Here is a 21,945-nt window from a genome sequence, read left to right as displayed (position 1 = left end):
GCTGGGGTGGAGACTGCTATTTCATCTTTGTGACAGCATAGAGCAGCAGCAGGGGCTCTTCCAAGGCTACATGTCAGCCCTTCCTTTCTCATGACAGGCCTTATGTACCCATGAAAGTGGCTACCTCCCTGGTGCATTTCTACTATAGGAATCTCCCAGGTTACGGATGCCATGTAAGAGATCCTAAGGTCTGAAATTAGCAGAGCACTGTGGAAAATAACAGGAACTGCCAGTTTCTTTCATGTACGGATGATGGAGTAGCTCCTATGCAGACAAGCAGCTTTCCATTGTGGGAAAAGGCCAGTAAATTCAGATTGCAAGAACACCTGCTCTGTGAAATACTGAGCCCACATGTCTCCAGCTTACTTACCAAATGTCATGTGTCACGGTGTCAAAAACCTTGCTGAAGTCTAGGTATATTATGTCTACCACATCCCCCATCCATAAATCCAGTTACGTTATCAAAGAAGGAAATTAAGCTGGTTTGGTATGATTTATTCTTAGTAATCTATGCGGACTGCTAGTGATTACCTCTTCATCCTCCAGGTATCTACAAATTGAATGCTCTAGTAGCTTCCCAGGTATCAGTCAGGCTGCCTGGTCTATAATTCCTCAGCTCCTCCTTTTACCCCTTTTTAAAGATGGGCACTACATTCACCCTTCTCCAGTCTTCTGGGACCTCTCCATGTCATCCATGAGTTTACAAATATTATTGCCAGTGGCTCCAAGATTTCTTCAGCTACTTCCTTCAGTACCCTGGGGTGAATAGCATCTTGCCCTGCTGCCTTGAATTCATTCAAATTGGTCAGAAGATCTCTGATGTGTTCTTTACTTATCCTGATCTGCATCCCTTCCTCTTCGTTGTCTATGATAACTTTGCTAGTCATCTGCTCACATATTTTTTGTGAGAAAACAAGCAAAGTAGGCATTGAGCAGCTCCACCTTCTTACCATCCTGTTACCAGCTCACCTTCTCTAAAGAGCAGTGGACCCACACAATCCCTGATCTTTCTTTTTTGTCTGACATAGTTGAAGCACCCCTTCTTCTTGTCTCTAACATTCCTTGCTAACTGTAACTCATTCTTTATCTTGGCTTTCCTTATTTTTTCCCCTACACACTTGTGCTATTCCCACGTATACTTCCTTGGTAACATGCCCCTCCTTCCATTTCCTGTATGTATCCCTCTTGGTTTGTAGATAGCTAAAAGTTCCTTGTGTAGCTACATTGGCCTCCTGTGGCTCTTCTTATCTTTCCTCTGCATCGGAATAGCATGATCCCGCTATTGTAGAGAACTTTCCTGGCTTCTGTACTATGCCGGAGCAATCGGAGAGCAAAAGGCTCTGAGTCCTCACTCTAACTCCCTTTACCTGAATGCCTGCCTGACCTTGAGGACTTCTCTTCCACTCTCCTGTGTGGCAGAGTCCTCAGAACCCTGATAAGGCTGGGCCTAGCATTCCTGGGAGGCTTAAGCCCCAGTCTTGTTGTGGTCACTTAGGAGAGAAAGGCTAGGGGTATCCCTACTCCGGGGTACTCTTTCTACACCAGCCACTGAAGTCAAGAAAACTCCCAGTCTATTCCTCACATGTCCCAGGCCTCCCTCCCAGGACGTGGCGGCGCTGTGGTGGTACCATGGGCAGGACCCCTGCTGTTGGGGTGGCCGCACGCCCTCAGGCTCTCGTGGAAGGACCCGACTCCCCAACATCAGCCCCTCTCTTCAGTTCACATTTCCCTCTGCCCCCTCTCCAGTTTGACCTTCAAGGCCCTCGTGTCTGGAGATGACTCCCTCCACTGGGCCCTCTCCGCCCAGGCCCCCATCTTGCTCGCTCTCCCCAGCTGCTCCCCACTCTTGGCTCCAGTATTAGGTGTGGCACAGCGAGTGTCTGCTCTTCCAGCTAAAAAGATCTTGTTTGCAGCCCACTGCCCCTGTGGGATCCCTGCTCCAGGGAAGTGGACTCTCCAGATTCCCATTGACTGCAGTAGGCTTGGCTCCCTGGGCGGGGGAGGGTCGAAGTGCCACCCCCAAGACAGAACGCTGGGGGGTGGGGGCGCGGTGCCCTCCCCGAGTGACGCAACAAAGGGAGGCCCCGCCCCTTTCCGCCTCACGTGTGTGTGTGCCCCGCCTCGCCCTCGCGCGGCTCCTCCTCGCTCCGCCCTGCCGCGCGCTGCTAGTTTGAAGCCGGCTGGTGAGGCTGGCACAGCCCCGCGGTAGCGATGGGAAGCGGGCTCCTCGCCCTGCTCCCGCGCTGCCTGCAGCCCGCGCGGCTGGGGCCGGAGGGCCGGAGCGCCGCGCAGCCGGGGGTCCCTGCCGCGCGCTGAGCGCCCCAGGCCAGCCCAGGACGCCGCGCCTAGATGGGCTGCTCCTCAGCCGTGCACGCTGCGGCGCCGGGCGAGGCGCGCCCCTCTCTGCTCCCGCTGCCGGCCGGCCCCGGCTCCATGGCGCTGTGACATCCCCGCACCCCGCCGCGCCGCCAGCCATGGGGGGTTCTGCGGCCCGCCGCGCCGCCGCCGCCTTCCCCCAGGCCGGCCGGAGAGCCGCAGCCATCTCCAGCCTTCTCATTGTGAGTGCCGCGGGGGCAGGGCTCATGGGGATGGATGGGGCGGGCTACGGCACATGGGAGGATGGGGAGGGATGGATGGATGGATGGATGGGGCGGGCTACGGCACATGGCATGGATTCGGGGGGCTAAGCCCATAGGGGGGCATTGGGGGAGCTAGGCACATGGGGGGATGGGGATGGATGGATGGGGCGGGCTACGGCACATGGCATGGATGGGGGGGGGCTAAGCCCATAAGGGGGTATTGGAGGGGCTAGGCACATGGGGGGGATGGGGATGGACGGATGGATGGGGCGGGCTACGGCACATGGCATGGATTGGGGGGCTAGGCACATGGGGGGGCTATGGAGGTGGATGGGGGGGGCTAGGCACATGGCAGGGCACGTGGGGGGATGGATGGGGGAGTAAGGGGCACATGGGGAAGGGCGAGGGTTTTGATGGTTGGCGTGGGTGCTAATGGGGCGCTAGGACACGGAGGGTGGCTTTTCAGGGGGCTGGGGTCGATGGGGCCCGGGTTGGGTGTGGGGTTAGTGCACACGGGCTGTGCATTGCGGGTTGGGGGCCAGCGCACCGTGGGGCTGCTCATGCAGGCTCGGGGGCGGGCTGTGCATCGCTCGCGGAGGACGGGGCGCCAGCTGCCCGAGAGGCGGGGGGCCGGCTGGGGCGATGGGGGCTGGGCCGCGGGCCCCTTTGTCCGGGCTGGCCCGGCTGTTGCGGCTCGGCTCTGCGCGGTGCTCGCCCGGCCCGCGCAGCCGTTTGTTGTCGCTGCAGTGAGTCATGGTGCGATGCTGCCGCCGGCGCTGCGGCGAGACCCTGGGAAACACCCCACCCCGAGCGGGCACCCTTTCCCCCCGCTTCCCCCTCCATCTGCCCGGCTCTCCCCCGCGGGCAGGTGCCCAGAGCCAGGGGAGGGCGTTAGCAATCCCTCGGCCCCAGCCAAGAGGATTGAGGTGGAGCTTCCTCCTGCATCCCCTGGACTCTCTGCCTCCTCTGTGCATCTCCCGGGGGCAGATCCTAGCTGGTGTCTCCCACTGCCGAGCAGGGGGTACCCCGGCAATGGGTGCGGTGTGGGGGTGGATGTGTTGCCTTTGGGGTGGCAAAAAGTCTGTACTGATGATTGGGTGGGGGGGGAGGGTGGATGTGTTGCTGCTGGGATCTCTGCACAGCTTTGCGCTGTTTTTTTTTCTGTGCCTGCCTCCTCCCAAATCTGCCCAGGGTGGTGTCACTAGGATCAAAAGGGTGGAATAGAGAGGGGGTTCCTCTAGGCAGACTATTAGGGGAATCCTTCCTGGCAGTGAGAGAGGTATTAGGCTGTAGAATCATCTCCCCAAGGGAGAGGGTGGAAGCCACAAGACTCTGGACTTTAACAACTGAACTTCTAAAATATTAGACTAGGTAGCATAGGGGACAATCCTGCATTGGCAAAAAAATAGATTGTCCAGTTGTCTAGGCCTCTGCCATCTCTGATAGATGTCACTCCTTAACCCACAAATGTGGCAGTTACGGTAAAACTAATTGCATCAGAAATAACACACAACTGAGATTATGAGAAATTTAATAGAAGTCAGATGAATTAATCCCCCACCATTCCAAGCATCCTCCTCTGTATTTGCCAGCCTCATCTTGAAGACATTTAACAGGGCTGCATCTTGTGCTTGGCTCTTGCAGGGTTGATCAGTACAAGGCCCCTGTACGAGACTTTAGGAGGTGACTTGTGATAGCGTGTATTATAAACCCAAGTGAGAGATTTGAATTTCTGATTTTAATCTGGATTCATAAGGAAGCAATTTTGCTGTCTAGACTTAAGAACTCTTCTGAGGTTGGTACAGTGAGAGCTCCCTCATTCCGAGCGTTGCTGTTGCTATGGCACTGTGTATTCAGCACCTTAGCAGGGAAATGTGAGTTTTTGCTGCAGTCCTTGTAGAGAGAGAAGTGAAAGCTCACCACATCTAAATGCTGTTGGCTGTCTTAAATTAACATTGTGCTCAGGCTACAGAACAGTTGAGAGTTCATTTGAATGTTTACGTATGCAGGTAAGGCTTTAACACACAGACTGCCCCATTTCCTTTCCCAGGAGACACCAGTAAATTGGTGTGTCAGAATTAATCCAGGTGGATGGTAAATAATGTACTCAAGTGAACTGTATAGCTAAGGAATGTTTGTTTTCTGGATCAGGGTGGGTCTTGGCAAGTCACTGCTGGCTCTACGAGAATCCCTGGGTAAAGAAAAGTTATCTAAGACCATAAAGGTGTTAAATGGAAAACCAAATGAATTACTCCTTCAGATAAAAGAACACTAATTTTTACACCATGTTAAAGATTTTCAGAAAATAGGTCAGGTTAGGTTCATAAATTGCCAAAATATGGTAGTCATCAGGGCCTCATTCTCAATCATAACAAATGGTTGAGCAAATCACCCTGTAGTAAACAGCAACGAACTACATTCCCCAGGCTCTGAAACTTACTGACAGTGTTTTTTTGGCTATCACTTGATCATACTTGGTAACTTAATTGATCTGACAGACTAAATGGTTAATGATCCGTATCACCTTCTTGGAGGCTTCTATTCAGAAAAAAATCACTTATAAAAATAAAAGGCCTGTTCATAGTTTTTACTGTTGGTACAAACAGTGCAACTTGGCTAGTGGTTCTGAAGCTACAGCTGGCTATCTGATCAGTCAATAATTACCTTATGTAACCTTCTTGTGTTCATAATTGTTTACCTTGGGTCATTCCTAACTGTCATTTAACATGCAGCAGGCAGTGACTCTTTCAGATTGCTGAAAGCAATGTGTTTTAAAGGAGCCTAATCTACCTTTACTTCATCAGTTTTCAGTCTTTTGCTTGAATTCTCCTACTTGTTGCAGGGGGATTTGAGGGTGCTGCTTGTTGTTGATTAGTGGCCTTGGGAGCCTGTTCCTATTGAGGTCCGAGAGCGTTGCCATTTATGATGGGACAGGATCAGTGCCTGCTGTTCAGAAAGTGCTACAGAAATGTGTAGTCCCCTGTACCCATTTAACACTTGTCTCCTTTCTCCCATGTGTACTAGGGTAGTAACTAACCATCACGGCTTTTCCTTGTTACACATTGTCTCTTCAGGTGGGGACTGAATGAGGCCTTGCTACTGTTTCATCTTATTAGTATGGAACAATTTGGTTGCGTATTCCTTAAATTTCATTATTCTATGCAGACCTAAAAAGACTATTGGTAGGTTAGAGCAAAATTCATATATTCTCTTAAAAAAACAAATCCAATTAGAATATCTTCAACGCTTCTGCAAATGAGAACTCATTTGCTTTCCTTAAGAACCTCCGCATCATTAAACTCGAGTTAAAATAAATAACTTACAGCATATTTTCTTTTGTAGTCTCTCTGTTTAAGACCCACGCTATCTTAGTTGCCTTGCTTCTCTGTCTCTTGGGGGTGGAGGAGAGAATGGAAACAGACCTGGAGATTTTACTCTCCAGGATAGAAGGTATCCTGTCCTCTGCACAGGTGTTTAATACACTTTAATACAGGTGACAGAACTTAGGCTTGATTTAAACAAAATTTAGTAGCATAAGTGAAAATGAATTATAGCAGATCATCCTTGCATAAATGAAACTACTCATATGGCTTATTTAACAAGTGAAAGGTTTCAGGGTAGCAGCCGTGCCGTGTTAGTCTTAGTTAGTACCACAAGTACTCCTTTTCTTTTTGCAGATACAGACTAACAAATTTATTTGAGCATAAGTGAGCTGTAGCTCACGAAAGCTTATGCTCAAATAAATTTGTTGGTCTCTAAGGTACCACAAGTACTCCTTTTAACAAGTGAAAACTCACTTTACTTAGTGGATTGTCTAGTTCACTCTGTACAGGATTTTCCCCATTATACAGTTACTAGTGATGTCCAGTTCAATTATGTGTGCCAGGTGGTGAGATTTTGCCATTTCCCTCCAGAGGCAATTCCACAGACTAACAGCTGTAGCATCAAAGTTCACTGCTAACTATAACTCTGTCCTTGCCTACGCGTCAGCTCTTGTTTCTACCAACTTACTGTCATGTGCACCACACTCAGATTTTTTTTTCCCCCATGTGCTTTCCTGTGTTTACTAGTGCCTTGATTTTCCCTTAGTAACCTTGAGTGTGTGTGAGAGACATTACAGAAATAAGGTGACACAGCAAGGTCCTGAGGAGGTCATACAATCTAAGGGTCCCAAGCCACTTGTCCTGCCAAAATTTCCATTGGCACCATTAGCAGATTCATTTGGGCAAGGAGTCAATCAGGTTCTAAATTGGACAAATCATAACAAAGTTGTAGGAGGAATGAGTATGGAAAAATCATGACAAAGTTGTAGGAGGAATGAGTATTGCAATAGATACAGTATCTCCGCCCTGGAGAGCTTAAGGCCCAGTCTTGTAAACACTTACTGTTAGGTTTAATGCTTACTGCCATAAGTACCCACAGTGGCAGAACTGGGCCCTAAATTGAGACAAAGAAAACACTTGGGGTAACAAGCAGAGCATGGAGGTGAAGAGGAAGGAATATTGAGGTTAACAACAAGCATCAGGAAGCTCTGGTAGCTCAGATGAGTAATGGACATGTCCCTTTCAGTTTTACTGCGCGCTCTTAGGGTTTCTGACTGACGAGCTTTATTACGTTGCCTGTGCTTTTTCGGAATCTGGGCAAGAGAGCAGCAGTAGAGAGCCTACATAAGAGTCTGTGCAACACTCCATAGGGGAGAGAAAACCAGGTAAGAACTGGGCTGAGCAGAGGGCATGGGAGAGGGGACTAGGTAGAGAAGGGCAGAATTGTGCAGTGGAATGAAGGTGAGAGTGACAAGTTTGACTTTGATGTGGAAAGAAACAGGAGCTAACGAAGGGAATCAAATAAGGGGTAGCGTGGCCAGAGCTGATGGAAACAGCGGGATAGCCAGCCTGAATTTCCCCCTTTCCCAATTTGTCCTAGTTAAAGCTCCCTTCCAGCATTCCAAAGTGTCTTTGTACTGCCTTGATGTTTAAACCCTTAAAATATCTGAATGGACTGGAAACTTGTGGAAGTGCACCTTTTGACGAGAGAGATGTGCTGGCACGCTGCGTTATGACTAAATGAGAACTGCTCTTCCAAAGGTAAACCAGCTCTTTTTGTGGTGGAAAGAATTGGGGTACCAACTCTTATTCACGCTGGATGCAGAGTGCTTTTCTCCACTGCTTATGGCAACTTCAGTGAGCATATTGGGCACTAAGAACAGTGCTGATGCAACAACTTGAAATCTGATATACTGACTAGATGTGTCTTGCACAAGATAGATTTTTTTTTTTCCCCTCATTTTTTCTCATGCAATCCACTCTTTGGTATTTGAGTAATGAATTGGATTATGCTTCAAGTTTCAGTTCATTATTCCTATGCTCCTGCACATGGGCAGTGAGTATAATAGGCCAGGGGAGGTTCTGCCTCTCCTGGTGCTACTGCCAGACCCCCCCTTTCCCCCCGTTGCAGGGTTTGGGGGGAAGCTTTTTATTTTATTATGCCCCATGCAGGTTTTGGGGTGGCCAAGGAGACAGTATGTGCTATTCAGCTTCCTCTGGACTCCATGGAGATTACTGATGAGCCCAGGAAGCTGAGTAGCATGTTCCGTACCACCACCTCAGCCAGCTGAGACCTGCATGGGGCATATCAAACAGAGACACTCCTCCAGGCAGGGGTGTGTGTGTGCGGGGTGCTTGGGGCTTCGGCCCGGGGCTCCTCCAGGCAGGTGTGGTGGGGGTGGCTCAGGGCTCCAGCCATGAGGGAGGCAGGGGTATGGGGCTCCTGTCATGGGGGAGGGGCGGAGCTGGGGCTAGCCTCCCTGCATGGAGGGGAGCACCACCTATGCTCCTGCAACTTTTAATGTGAGAAGTATTAGCTTAGTCAGCTACTTCAATCTGATTTTTGACATTACTAAGTGAAGTCATGGGAATGAGGAATCTGTTATCAACACTGCCTTAATTTTTAACTAATGTCCTTTTGTAGTTCCTGGCTGTCGCATTGTCCTCTTGAATCTTTCACAAGCCAAGTGACACAAGCATTGTTTGTTTTGTGTGCTGGCGGTCGGGATGGAGAACAAAACTGAATAACTTCTGGACGCCCTGTATACAGCCCTGGCTTCCAAACCATTACCTCAAGCTTTTGTGAGTGGTGGCCTGCACTCCCTCTGGTGCACACCTACCCACCTCTAACTGGCTGTGCGCCTGGGCTATTCAGAGTTCTTATCTCCATGCTAGTTAGTGCAGGCACAGGTGAATGGGAGACTAGGCAGTGTCTAATACAGCAGAGTTTTCAGTCTGGCAAATTGGTACAAGTGCTCAAGATATCAGAATCCCAGCTGTATGCTTTTCCCTGCTCAGACTTACTAGCTTCTATTTTAATTTATAGAAATGCTCCTAGGTTCCAGGTTAAATGCACAATAAATGACACATTTCCATTCAAATGGAGCTCATGTTGATTAAAAAATGCTGTACAGAGGGGCTGCTTCCTTCTTCCCCTAGAAGTGTAATTGTCTATACAAAGGCTTCAAGCTGAAAATAATTGTTACTAACCTATCCCAATTATTTGTATTACGGTAGTACACAGAGACCTCACTTGAGACCTGGCCCCCACTGTTCTGTAGCATAGCGGACAGTCCCCACACTAAAGATTAGGGCTTGTTTACACTTAAAATGCTGCAGGGGTACTGCGTTAGCACTTCAGTGAAGACACTACCTACACTGCTGGGAGGGGTTCTGCTGTCACGGTAGGTGCTCTACCTCCCCCAGAGGAGGTAGCTAAGCTGCCAGGAGAACTCTGTTGACCTAGCACTGTCCAGTGTAGACCAGGCTGTAGGCAAGATAAGAGTTGGGGGGGACACAGAGGTGAGGTATCGCTTTGGGCAAGGGATGGCAGAGCCAAGAAGAGACCCTGGACTCCAAGTCCAGAGTCCCAATCTAGCGTTTTATCCACTGGACCAGACTGAATGTGCCATGAGAAGAGCACTCATACACTGAAAAAATGAACTAGGTGGCCCTACTAGGGATAGGGTATAACTCCAGGAGTGGTCCCTTTCCCATCTTAAAGTTAATCGAGTCCACTGTTACAGCAGAGCAATTACTCTGCTCTAGTTAACATGAAGACCAGCTTTCCGTTTGAAGCTTGGCTCTTCTAAGTTCCCTAAAATCTAGACGATTTCCAAATTTCAAGGCAATGTGAGTGGTCTCATGGAGTACAGGGTTTTGTTAGTGATCCAAGTTCGGGGCTACTTGACCCAGGGTTTCCAAAGAAACAGCCTCTAAAAATAACCAGCTTCCCCCCCCTCCCCCCTTTTACATGCTCATGAGCCTGTTGTCCCTTCTAAAGCTTACACTGAGCCTGCGCAGGCAGAGGAGTTAACAGGATTCTTAGCCCTCGGACATATACACCAGCTGGATAGCTCAGGCCCAGCTGGTGTCTATCTGAATCTGTGTGTGCGCGTGCCAGGATCTGGGAGGTCTGACCCCTCTTACTGTCCTAATATGAGCTGATTTGTGGGGGGCCTTGCCTTTCTGGGGGTGTCTGAGCCCTGCTCCCTGCCCCTGTGTGTACAGCAGTATCTGGGAGAGTCCTGCCCATCTATGGGGTGTGACCCCCTTCCCTGCCTCTTGTGAGTCATATTCTGTGGGGGGATGGCTTGTTTTTCCGGGGTCTGAGCCTCACTCCCTATCTTCCTCTGTGAGCTTGGTTCTGGGGTCCCTGCTGCTCCAGTGGTGTCCGAGCCTGCTACCTGTCCTGTGTGTCTGCCATGACCTGTGGGGCCCTGCCCATCTGGGGGGGTCTGAGCCCGATCCCTAGCCTCCCTCATGTGAACCAGGTTCTCAGTAGGGGGGTATTTGCCTTTCTGGGTCTGAGCCCCTCCATATGAAGCAGGATCTGGGGAAGTTGTGCCCCTCTGAGTGGGGAACTTGGAGCAGGCAGGTTTGATGCATGCACCAAGAACACGCTGCTGATATTGGGGTGAAGAGCTGATATACTGCGCACACATCAGAAACTCTTCAGCTGTGGGAAGAGGGGAAGGGAACACTCACTGTCATGAACAGAGCAGTTCACATGTCTCGGAGTTGTTTCAGGCTGTGTTCATCTCCATCAGGTATTTTTTCAGCTGAGAACATCTCATTGAGATGAATGGGCCACTTAACACCTCTGAGCCTGCAACTTTGAAGGCTGAAACCTGCCTTGGGCAGAAATCTGAGAATGAACTGGAACCTTTTGGGGAAAAATCTGCCTCTCACCATCCCTACACGTTGCAGACATTTCAGAGCCTGACTTGTCCCCATTCAATTACAACAAAATGTACAGGAGGGGGAGGACTGGAGAGGAATCTCAGAGCAACCATATGGCCCACTGGAAAGGGATGAAAACCAGGAAATAGGGAGTTAAGGTGTAGGCCTGCCCACTCCTAACTCTGCCCTCTTTGAGCACTGTCCCATATGCCCATAACACACACGCGTACTCTGCCTTGTCACTAATGGACAGGTGCCACCTGCACATGCCCTACATTTAAACACTGAGCCTACTCCTCCGTCAGAATACTATCCTTGTAAAATTTAACAACCACTTCATACCCTTTTACGACACCTTCACACGGCTTGCACATGGGACACCATCTAACCCTATACTTTCGCCTACCCATTATTAAATCCACAGGCTAGTCTCGAATCCCACCTCACTATGAGATCACCTCATGTCACAGTCACAGCTCTTCCAAGCTGCCCCAACTAATTCCTCTACCATTCAAAACAACTACACTTAACACAGTGAATGCAGCTGAAGTAGATACAGATCATTCCCAGTGGCTCATGCGAGCTCCAGGGAGCTAACGTTAAAGATGTAGGGGTGTTTACCTTAACTCTGTATTTCATGGTTTTCAGAAGTTTGAGTTTGTCTGAATTCGACATTCTGAAAGGACTTGTGCTGTCACTGAGTAACCTTAACTTTGCCTTAATAAAGTTTTTGGCCACTTTAATAGTCTGTTCTGATCTAGTTGACAGGGTCCAGACGTTAATGGCTTTAGATTAGGGTTGTCAAGCGATTAAAAAAATTAATTGCAATTAAGCATGCAATTAAAGAAATTAAGTACATGATTAATAATATACAATTTATTTAAATATTTTGGATGTTTTCTATATTTTCAAATATATTGATTTCAATTGTAACACAGAATAGAAAGTGTACAGTGCTCACTTTATATTTATTACAAATATTTGCATTGTAAAAAACAAGAGTATTTTTCAGGTCCCCCATTACAAGTACTGTAGTGCAATTGCTTTATCATGAAAGTTGAACTTACAAATGTAGAAGTATGTACAAAACATAACTGCACTCAAAAACAAAACAGTGTAAAACTTTAGAGCTTAGAAGTCCACTCAGTCCTATTTCTTGTTCAGCCAATCGCTCAGGCAAACAGGTTTGTTTACATTTGCAGGAGATAATGCTGCCTGCTTCTTGTTCACAATGTCACCTGGAAGTGAGAACAGTTGTTCTCATGGCACTGTTGTAGCCGGCATTGCAAGGTATTTTTTTTTTTTTTTTTTAAACAAGTGTCATCAGCATGGAAGCATGTCCTTTAGAATGGTGGCAGATGCATGAAGGGGCATACGAATGTTTAGCATATCTGGCACGTAAATACTTCGCAATTTCGGCTACAACAGTGCCATGAGAAAAACTGTTCTCACTATCTGGTGACATTGTGAACAACAAGCGGGCAGCATTATCTCCTGTAAATGTAAACAAATGTGTTTGCCTGAGCCATTGGCTGAACAAGAAGTAGGACTGAATGGACTTGTAGGCTCTAAAGTTTTGCATTGTTTTGTTTTTGAATGCAGTTATGTAACACAAATTTCTACATTTGTAAGTTGCACTTTCACAATAAAGAGATTGCACTACAGTACTTGTAGGAGGTGAATTGAAAATACTGTTTCTTTTGTTTACCAATATTTGCACTGTAAAGATAACAAAAGTAATAATATAAAGTGAGTAGTGTATGCTTTTATTCTGTGTTGTAATTGAAATCAATATATTTGAAAATGTAGAAAAGCATCCAAAAATACTTAAACAATAGACTACCAACTGAAATTGATTAACAGTGCAATTAAAACTGCAATTAATTGTGATTGGTTTTTTTGAGTTAATCGCTTGAGTAACTGCAATTAATCAACATCCCTACTTTAGATACAATTTGTTTCACAATATGTAAGTGTCTATTAGTCTCTTGTTTGTGCTCACACTGGTTGATCTCTCCTGGTTTTTGAGGTGGCTCTAGGTTGAAATAAAAATACAAAAGTTACCTTTTAATGTTGAAACACAAAATAAAGCTTTAGGTAACCCAGGGCTTGTATTGTCCCTTAGCCTGGATGAGGTCAATTGAACATTGTATGTTAGCACAGCATTTTCCTTGTGTAGGCATGACCTTGGGTGAAGTGTGGTACTCCACTTGTCCTGGACTTATTGTGCCATATCTCCCAATGTTTCCTTCCACTGGCCAAAGTGGGATGGAGGATTGGGGCAGGGGTTGCAGAGAGAGAGCCCTCACCGCACTCACCCTGCAGTGGGGCTGGCTGGGCTTGGCTCCTGGTGCTTGAACCTGACCCCAGCACATGGGGTGGCATTTCAATTTGAGGGTGGAACGGCTGGGCCAAATCTGCTGTGACCCTGTGTAGCAGGAGCCAGGTTGGGCTCAGCTCCCCACTTCAAGCACTGCAGATTAAAAACATCGAATCAACTTGAGCATATTCATTGCTGATAACCAAAATTTGTATTTGGCATCTGTGCAGTCTGACAACAACGAAAGAGATTCAATTCAAGTTGACTCAAACTCTTGTCCCTTTTTTAATCTGTCAGCAAATGGTGATTGGTTACAGTATATTAAAGGGACACTGTTAGACTAGAGGACCTTGTGATCCCTTCTAACTCTGATTCTACGATAATTCAAAGTTTCTGGAAATTGACTTTTAAAAATCCAATTTCTGATCTCTCCTGCTGAACTTGGTCTTGAGAACCTACTTCTAAAAAACCCCCCAAAAAACTTCTAGGGATTGTTTCGTCTCCCCTGTTTCTAAGGTACTTCCATCAAGGGAGAAGCTCACTGTACAGCACGGAGAGTGTGAAACTGACTATATGCAAAAGCGCTGTCAAATGCACAAAGTAAAACCAAAGAGACTTGCTAATGTTACTGTAGGAGGAACAGCATCTTCAGATAAACATTGACAGGGTCCCTCCTTAAAACGGGAATTGTAGCCTTAACTAAAGCAATACAAATGTTAGTGATAGAGATTTTATAAACTTGCTGTGCTGAGACTGAGCTGAAAGTCTGGCAAACCTAAAGTGCCTCTAACACTGGGGAAAAACTATAAGAAGCATTTGATTGGGGTTTTTTTTTTTTTTTTTCCTTTTTAAACACATGTACTTGGAACATGATTGTGCTTTTGGCATCCCTCCTGACATGGATACTTAACTTTAGGGTCAGTTCTGCAAACCTGCCATTTGCGATCTCCCCCCACCCCCCATTCTTTGCAGTGGCAATTGAACAGGGGGAGATTGGAGACATTCTGTCATGCTGCCTGGTATGGAACACAGCTAAGAGAGCCAATCTCTTGTCAGACTGCCAAAATATAGAGCATGTACCCCCAAACTTGTGGTACATTCTATCGTAAGATTTCACCAAGCCAATAACAAATGTGTGCTTCGGAAACACTGTACTAGTTATTATGAAGCCACAGACAGCCCCCCTTCAGGCCCTCTAGCCTCTTATGTACTGCCCAGACAAACCAGACTTCTGTGATAATGATTATTAAAACCAAGAATCACATATATTTGGTTCTTTCAGCTCCAAAGAACCAGACACGCTTCCCAGATCAAAATATACTTCAGATCTTATCCAAAAACCATGCTGGTAGCCAGACCTTTAACAGGAAAACAGTTAAGAGATTAAAATGAATCCTATAGAATGAGGGGGGATTTGATAGCTGCTTTCAACTACCTGAAAGGGGGTTCCAAAGAGGATGGCTCTAGACTGTTCTCAATGGTAGCAGATGACAGAACGAGGAGTAATGGTCTCAAGTTGCAATGGGGGAGGTTTAGATTGGATATTAGGAAAAACTTTTTCACTAAGAGGGTGGTGAAACACTGGAATGCGTTACCTAGGGAGGTGGTAGAATCTCCTTCCTTAGAGGTTTTTAAGGTCAGGCTTGACAAAGCCCTGGCTGGGATGATTTAACTGGGAATTGGTCCTGCTTCGAGCAGGGGGTTGGACTAGATGACCTTCTGGGGTCCCTTCCAACCCTGATATTCTATGATTCTATACATTACAGTTGATTTCAGAATTTGTAGATCAGGATAATAACAGTGATGTTAAATCTTCCAGTTTGTAATAAGTCTCTCTGGTTCATCCAAAAGGTTGGAGTCTGAGTCCAAATGACAACTTAGATGTCACATTTTCCATGGATCTTTCAGAGCATCCAAGTAATTACTTGGAGCTCTCCATCCAAGGGCTCAAACTTTCCCTGTTAAAGTTCAGCAGACCAGAGATGGCAAGATCAAGCCCAAGGTTTTTCTTTTATACTGTTTTGAGCACAGCATGTGTCCGGATTCCTCATTGTTGAGTCCACAAGGACCCACCCTTTGAAGTTAACATTCTATTTCCTGTGCATACAAAGATAATCCAGCTGCACTGATTGCAAAAGGCAGTTGCTGATCATTCATAACAGGGATAGATAAGCTGAAGACAATATAGGTAATATTCATTAGATTCATGCAGTATATATACATCTTTGATTTTAAGATTAATAGAGCTACAGGATACAGACAGGTTTCAGAGTAGCAGCCGTGTTAGTCTGTATCCGCAAAAAGAGAAGGAGTACTTGTGGCACCTTAGAGACTAACCAATTTATCTGAGCATAAGCTTACGTGAGCTACAGCTCACTTCATCGGATGCATACTGTGGAAAATACAGTGGGAAGATTTATATGAAGAACATGAAACAATGGGTGTTACCATACACACTGTAATAAGAGTGATCGCTTAAGGTGAGCTATTACCAGCAGGGGGGCGGGGCGGGGGGGAGGGGGGAGAAAACCTTTTGTAGTGATAATCAAGGTGGGCCATTTCCAGCAGTTGACAAGGGGAAATAGTTTTACTTTGTGTAATGACCCATCCACTCACAGTCTCTATTCAAGCTTAAGTTAATTGTATCCAGTTTGCAAATTAATTCCAATTCAGCAGTCTCTCCTTGAAGACAGACACAAACATATGCACAGCCCCTTCCTTGATCTCTTAGGTCTAACTCTTTTAACATCTCTTTGATGCCCACACACATGTGAATTGTCCTGATTGAGAGGCATTGCGATTGGATTGTAATGTGCCTTTAAGGGTCACACAAAGGTTATTGGTCCTCCTGATTTTAACCTGTGGTGGTTTGCTAGCCCCACACCTATGATGCGGTTGGGTGTTAATGGGATCAGGTGGGCTCTCACTGTCTGCTGATGTGATGAAATCCTGTATAGTTAAAACCAAAAGCAGTTACAAAATGGCTCTGAGCCAGATTCTGCCCTGTTGCTGCCCCAGTGTAACTCCTACTGGAGTTAAATTATCTGAGTCCTTTATAGAAAATTACCACAGGTAGGAGAAAATGGTAGAAATTTAGTGATCAGAATGGGTTAGAAAACAGAACATGTCCCCCTGTATGTAGCTCTGTAGTTAATTGTGAGAGGTTACTTGAAATACATTTTAAGTAAGGTTGCATATCCCTTTTAGAAACCTAGGTCATTTATTTGTATGCTCATGAAATCAGAGGTGTGGGCCGGCAGTGGCCTGCAGCTGCCTCACATTCTAATACAGGTGCAGTCCAAGTAAACTATAAATCACAGAATTCCATGTTCTACCTTGATTTGAGCAGCCTTCTCCAATCCACTGGTTCCCCCTCATGTGATCAGTGGAATGCACATGTATTCTGCTACAGTTCAATGAGAATTGGTTCCCTGGAGTCCTGGCGAATTGCTAACATGGCTCTGGGTTGAGAGAGTCTGAGAAACTCTTAACTAGGTTTTTATCCCTTTAAAACCCCTGTATTCAGTCTCTTCTATCTCTGGTTTTGTTGAATGTTACCTTTCAAGACCATTTATAAACCAGTATTTTGAAACATTTTTCATCTCTGTTCCTACTATTCGGGGTGTAAAGGACTTGTATGTTTTACCTCCATCATGCCCTCAAAACCCCTGTGTGACGATGTGACGCAGCAGGGAGGGGGGAGTGTTGACCTGGGAATGTGCCCTGGGGACGGGAGACCTGAGAGCCTGTCACCTGAGCCAGGAGGGGGAGGGGGAGGTAACACCTCTGCCCAGGAATGTGGACGGAGGCTGCAGCAGGGAACCTGCTCGGTGGGTTTAGTTTTCAGTTTGGGGCTGGGTGGAGGAACTCAGGGAACCCCAGGGCTGGGGTCTAAGCTCCCTGCTCCCCCAGAAGGACTTCACTGAGGGGTCCTGGGTGTACCCACAAGCTCTGTTTTGGACTGTGTTCCTGTTGTCCAATAAACCTTCTGTTTTACTGGCTGGCTGAGAGTCTCAGTGAATCCCAGGAAGAGGGGTGCAGGGCCTGGACTCCCCCACACTCCGTGACAACTGGTGGCAGCGGTGGGATCTACTGCACCCCGTGAACGGCGCTTCCTGCAGTAAGTGACTGGGGAACAGTAAAACGAAGGGGGATTGACGGGGACCAGGCGTGCTGAAGATTCAGAGAGAGACTGTTTCAGGGGGCGGTTAACCCCTGGGAGTGTGTGACCAGAGAGAAGGACTTTTGCAGTAACAGGGTCCCCCGGGGGATTGCAGCGAGCGGTCCCAGGGGCGGAGGAGTCTGCAGCTCGACCCTGGCAAAGAGGTGGTGACCTCAAGAAGGACTGGCACACTAGGGGCTTTTCCTGGAAACCGTGGACAGCTGCCCGGCCTGCGAGTGGCCAGCCGGGAGATGTACGCTAAACGCCTTAAGAGCGACCTGGTGGAGCTGTGCAGGCAGAGGGGGCTGCGCGTCGGGAGGTCCACCAAGGAACAGCTGATTGCCCAGCTGGAGGAGAGGGATCGCTTGGATGACCCGATCCCTGTCCCTGAGGGAAGCCGCCCGGCGGACGCAGCGTGGGCCCTGGGGCCTTACCAGGCTGGGAGGGGTCAGACTGCTGCCCAGGACACCCCGAGACCCTTCCTACCTATGCCTGGGGGAGGGGTTGTGGGAAGCCCAGCGAATACCGAGGGCCCCCTGACCCCAGCAGCCAGCAGGGGATCCTCCCAGCGGAGCTCCCCATCCCTGGAGCGGATGCGGCTGGAATGGGAGAGGGAGAGGAAAATGAGGGAGCTGGAGGATCATGAAAAACAACGTCAACATGAGGAGAAACAACGTCAACATGAGCAGGAGGAGGAGGAGAAACAACGTCAACATGAGCAGGAGGAGGAGGAGAAACAACGTCAACATGAGCAGGAGGAGGAGGAGAAACAACGTCAACATGAGCAGGAGGAGGAGGAGAGGGAGCGTCAGGAGAAGGAGAGGGAGCGTCAGGAGAAGGAGAGGGAACGTCAACATGAGCAGCAGGAGAAGGAGAAACAAAGACAGCATGAACTGGAGCTGGCCAGGCTGAGGAGCAGTGGGGCCCCGGCTGCGGTGAGTGAGGGGGGACCCAAGACTGCAAGGAGCTTTGATAAGTGCTTCCTGGCCCAGCGGAAGGAGGGGGAGGACATAGATAGCTTCCTGACGGCCTTTGAGAATGCCTGCGAGCTGCACAGGGTTGACCCTGCAGACAGGCTCCAGTTCCTCACCCCCTTACTGGACCCCAAAGCCGTGGAGGTCTACAGCCGGATGACAGGGGCAGAGGCAGGGGACTATGAACTGTTCAAACAGGCCCTGCTCCGTGAGTTTGGGCTGACCCCCGAGATGTACCGGAGAAGGTTCCGGAGTCAGCGTAAAACGCCTGAGGTCACCTACCTACAACTGGTCAACAGGATGCAGGGATATGCCCGCAAGTGGACAGCGGGGGCCCAAACTAAAGAGGACCTGCTTGACCTGTTTGTACTGGAGCACCTGTATGAACAGTGCCCTTCCGACCTGAGGCTGTGGCTGGTGGACAAAAAGCTCGCGAACCCCCAGCATGCAGGGCAGCTGGCCGACGAGTTTGTGAACAGTCGGTCAGGGGGTAGCCGGGAGGAGTCCCAAAAGAACAGGCCCCCCCCGATGCAGAGAGAGAGTCACCATGGGGCCTCCCAGCAGGGAAATAGGGAGAACCCCCTCCAAAGGGGAATGCCTGGCGTCGGGCCCCTCCGACCCGTTCGAGGGGACCAACGTGACCTGAGCTGCTATCACTGTGGCCAGAGAGGCCACGTACGGGCCCAGTGCCCCGGGCTCAGGGACAAACTGAGCAGACCCAACCTACCCAGGGTTAACTGGGTAGGGACTCAGCTGGACGAGGGGCAAGCGACCCAGGAAAGGGGGGCTACCAGTTTGCCACCTGCTCAGGAGGGAAGAGTACCCCCAGCCAGCCCCGCCAGAGGGCTGGAGGCTCTGGACTCAGGGTGCTCGGTTTACAGGGTGGGTGCGGGGCTGTCCCTCCGGAGAGAGTGCCTTGTTCCCCTGGAGGTGGATGGGAGGAAGGTCAATGGATACTGGGATACGGGCGCGGAGGTGACGCTGGCCCGGCCCGAGGTGGTGGCCCCAGATCGGGTGGTGCCCAACACCTACCTGACCCTGACGGGGGTGGGCGGGACCCCATTTAAGGTGCCCGTGGCAAGGGTACACCTGAAATGGGGGACCAAGGAGGGCCCCAAGGATGTGGGGGTACACCACCATTTGCCCACTGAAGTTTTGATGGGGGGGGACCTAGAGGACTGGCCAAGCGACCCCCAGACCGCCCTGGTTGTGACCCATAGCCAGAGCCGGCGAGGGGCACTGCGACCTGACCCTGGGGAGGGTACCACACTGGAGGCGCGAGACCCTACTCGGGTGGGGAGGGAGCGCCGAGGGGCACGGCTCAGAGAGGCTGCGGCCTCAGACCTGGCCACGGAGGGGGAACCGGGCCCCATCCCTTCCCCAGCCGCTGAGTTCCAGGCCGAGTTGAGGAAAGATCCCTCCTTGCAGAAGCTCAGGGACCTGGCCGACCTCAGTGAGGGACGGACCATGAGGAGAGGCTGCCAGGAGAGGTTCCTGTGGGAGAAGGGGTTCCTGTACCGAGAATGGGCTCCCCCAGGGGAAGGGGAGTCCTGTGGGATCAGGAGGCAGCTGGTGGTCCCCCAGAAGTACCGCCGCAAGCTCCTGTCCCTGGCCCATGACATCCCCCTCGCAGGGCACCAGGGAATCCGGCGCACCCGGCAGAGGTTGCTACAGAACTTTTACTGGCCCGGGGTCTTTACCACCGTCCGGCAGTATTGCCGATCCTGTGACCCCTGTCAGAGGGTGGGGAAGGCCCGGGACAAGGGGAAAGCGGCGTTGAGACCTTTGCCCATCATAGAGGAGCCTTTCCAGAAGGTGGCCATGGACATCGTGGGGCCTCTCAGCAAGACGACCCGGTCGGGGAAGAAATACATTCTGGTGGTGGTAGATTTCGCCACCCGCTACCCCGAGGCAGTGCCCTTAGCTTCCATTGAAGCAGACACCGTGGCAGATGCGCTCCTGACCATTTTCAGCCGAGTGGGGTTCCCCAGGGAAGTCTTGACAGACCAAGGCTCCAACTTCATGTCGGCCCTGCTCCGGTGCTTGTGGGAGAAATGTGGGGTCCGGCATGACTGGGCCTCAGCGTATCACCCCCAGTCCAATGGGCTGGTGGAGAGGTTTAACGGGACGCTAAAGATGATGCTGAAAACCTTTATGAACCAGCACCCGCAGGATTGGGACAAGTACTTACCTCACCTGCTGTTCGCGTACAGGGAGGTGCCCCAGGAGTCTACCGGATTTTCGCCTTTCGAACTGTTATATGGAAGGAGGGTGAGGGGCCCCCTGGACCTGATGAGAGACGAGTGGGAGGGGAAGGCCACTCCCGATGGAGAGTCAGTGGTGGAGTATGTCCTGACCTTCCGAGAGAGACTGGCTGAACTCATGGGCCTGGCCAGGGAGAATCTGGCCAGAGCCCAGAGGAAGCAGAAGGTCTGGTATGACCGCACGGCGCGGGCCCGTGCCTACGCCACCGGGGATCAGGTGATGGTTCTCATCCCCGTGAGAAAGAACAAACTACAGGCCGCCTGGGAGGGCCCGTTCAAGGTCGTCAAGCAGCTCAATGAGGTAAACTATGTGGTGGAGCTGTCGAACCGGGCCCACCACCGCCGGGTGTACCATGTGAATATGATGAAGCCATATTATGCCAGGGGGAATGTGGTGTTAGCTGTGTGTGGTCAGTGGGAGGAGCAGGGAGATGACCCTTTAGTAGATCTATTCCCTGGGACCAGAGCTGGTTCCCCCCTGGAAACAATCCCCCTCTCGGATCAGCTCACCCCTGCCCAGCAAGCTGAGGTCAGGGGGGTGCTGCATCCGTACCGACAGCTGTTTTCCAACCAGCCTGGACGCACTAATCTGACTGTCCACCGGGTGCAGACAGGGTCGCACCCGCCGATAAGATGCTCCCCCTTCCGAGTCACAGGGAAAACTGCTCAGGACCTGGAAAGAGAGGTCCGGGACATGCTGGCTTTGGGGGTGATCCAGCCATCGGCCAGCCCTTGGGCCTCGCCGGTGGTGCTGGTCCCCAAAAAGGATGGGTCAGTCCGGTTCTGTGTGGACTATCGGAAGCTCAATGCCATCACTGTATCGGATGCCTACCCCATGCCCAGGCCGGACGAGCTCCTAGACAAGCTGGGAGGAGCTCGGTACCTTACCACCATGGACCTTACAAAGGGCTACTGGCAAGTGCCGCTGGATGCAGATGCCCGGCTGAAATCGGCCTTTATCACCCCTCTGGGGCTCTATGAGTTTCTGACCCTGCCTTTCGGCCTCAAGGGAGCGCCGGCCACCTTCCAACGCCTGGTGGACCAGCTCCTGAGGGGGATGGAGAGTTTTGCCGTGGCGTATATTGACGACATCTGTGTCTTTAGCCAGACCTGGGAGGACCACGTGTCCCAGGTTAGACAAGTGCTGGACCGACTCCAGGGGGCTGGGCTGACTGTCAAAGCGGAGAAGTGCAAGGTGGGGATGGCTGAAGTATCTTACCTGGGCCATCGGGTGGGGAGCGGCCGCCTAAAGCCAGAACCGGCCAAGGTGGAGGTGATCAGAGACTGGCCCGCTCCCCACACCAAAAAGCAGGTCCAAGCCTTTATTGGGATGGCAGGATACTACCGAAGATTTGTGCCCCACTTTAGCGCCATAGCCACCCCCATCACTGAGCTATGCAAGAAGGGGAAGCCAGACAAGG

At 50.1% G+C, this 21,945-nt stretch overlaps 1 protein-coding gene across 2 annotated transcripts in view; it reads left to right on the top strand.

Annotated features, from left to right (window-relative positions):
- Positions 1-2,427: 2,427 nt before the first annotated feature.
- TNFRSF21 (TNF receptor superfamily member 21) overlaps positions 2,428-21,945 on the top strand; it is a 69,540-nt gene continuing 50,022 nt past the window's right edge. Inside the window, exon 1 of one of the 2 annotated variants that reach the window (XM_074947492.1) lies at positions 2,428-2,558. In XM_074947492.1, coding sequence (XP_074803593.1) covers positions 2,475-2,558 — 84 coding nt within the window. In that variant the 5' untranslated portion in view covers positions 2,428-2,474. Of the gene's footprint in view, positions 2,559-7,627; positions 7,664-21,945 lie in introns of those variants that run through there. The other variant, XM_074947493.1, reaches the window with a different exon arrangement.

Source organism: Natator depressus, chromosome 3 (genome assembly GCF_965152275.1).
Source record: "Natator depressus isolate rNatDep1 chromosome 3, rNatDep2.hap1, whole genome shotgun sequence".
In the NCBI taxonomy this organism is placed as follows: Eukaryota; Metazoa; Chordata; order Testudines; family Cheloniidae; genus Natator; species Natator depressus.
Note: the sequence above shows the minus strand (reverse complement) of the source record. Positions and strands in the feature narration are given on the sequence as shown.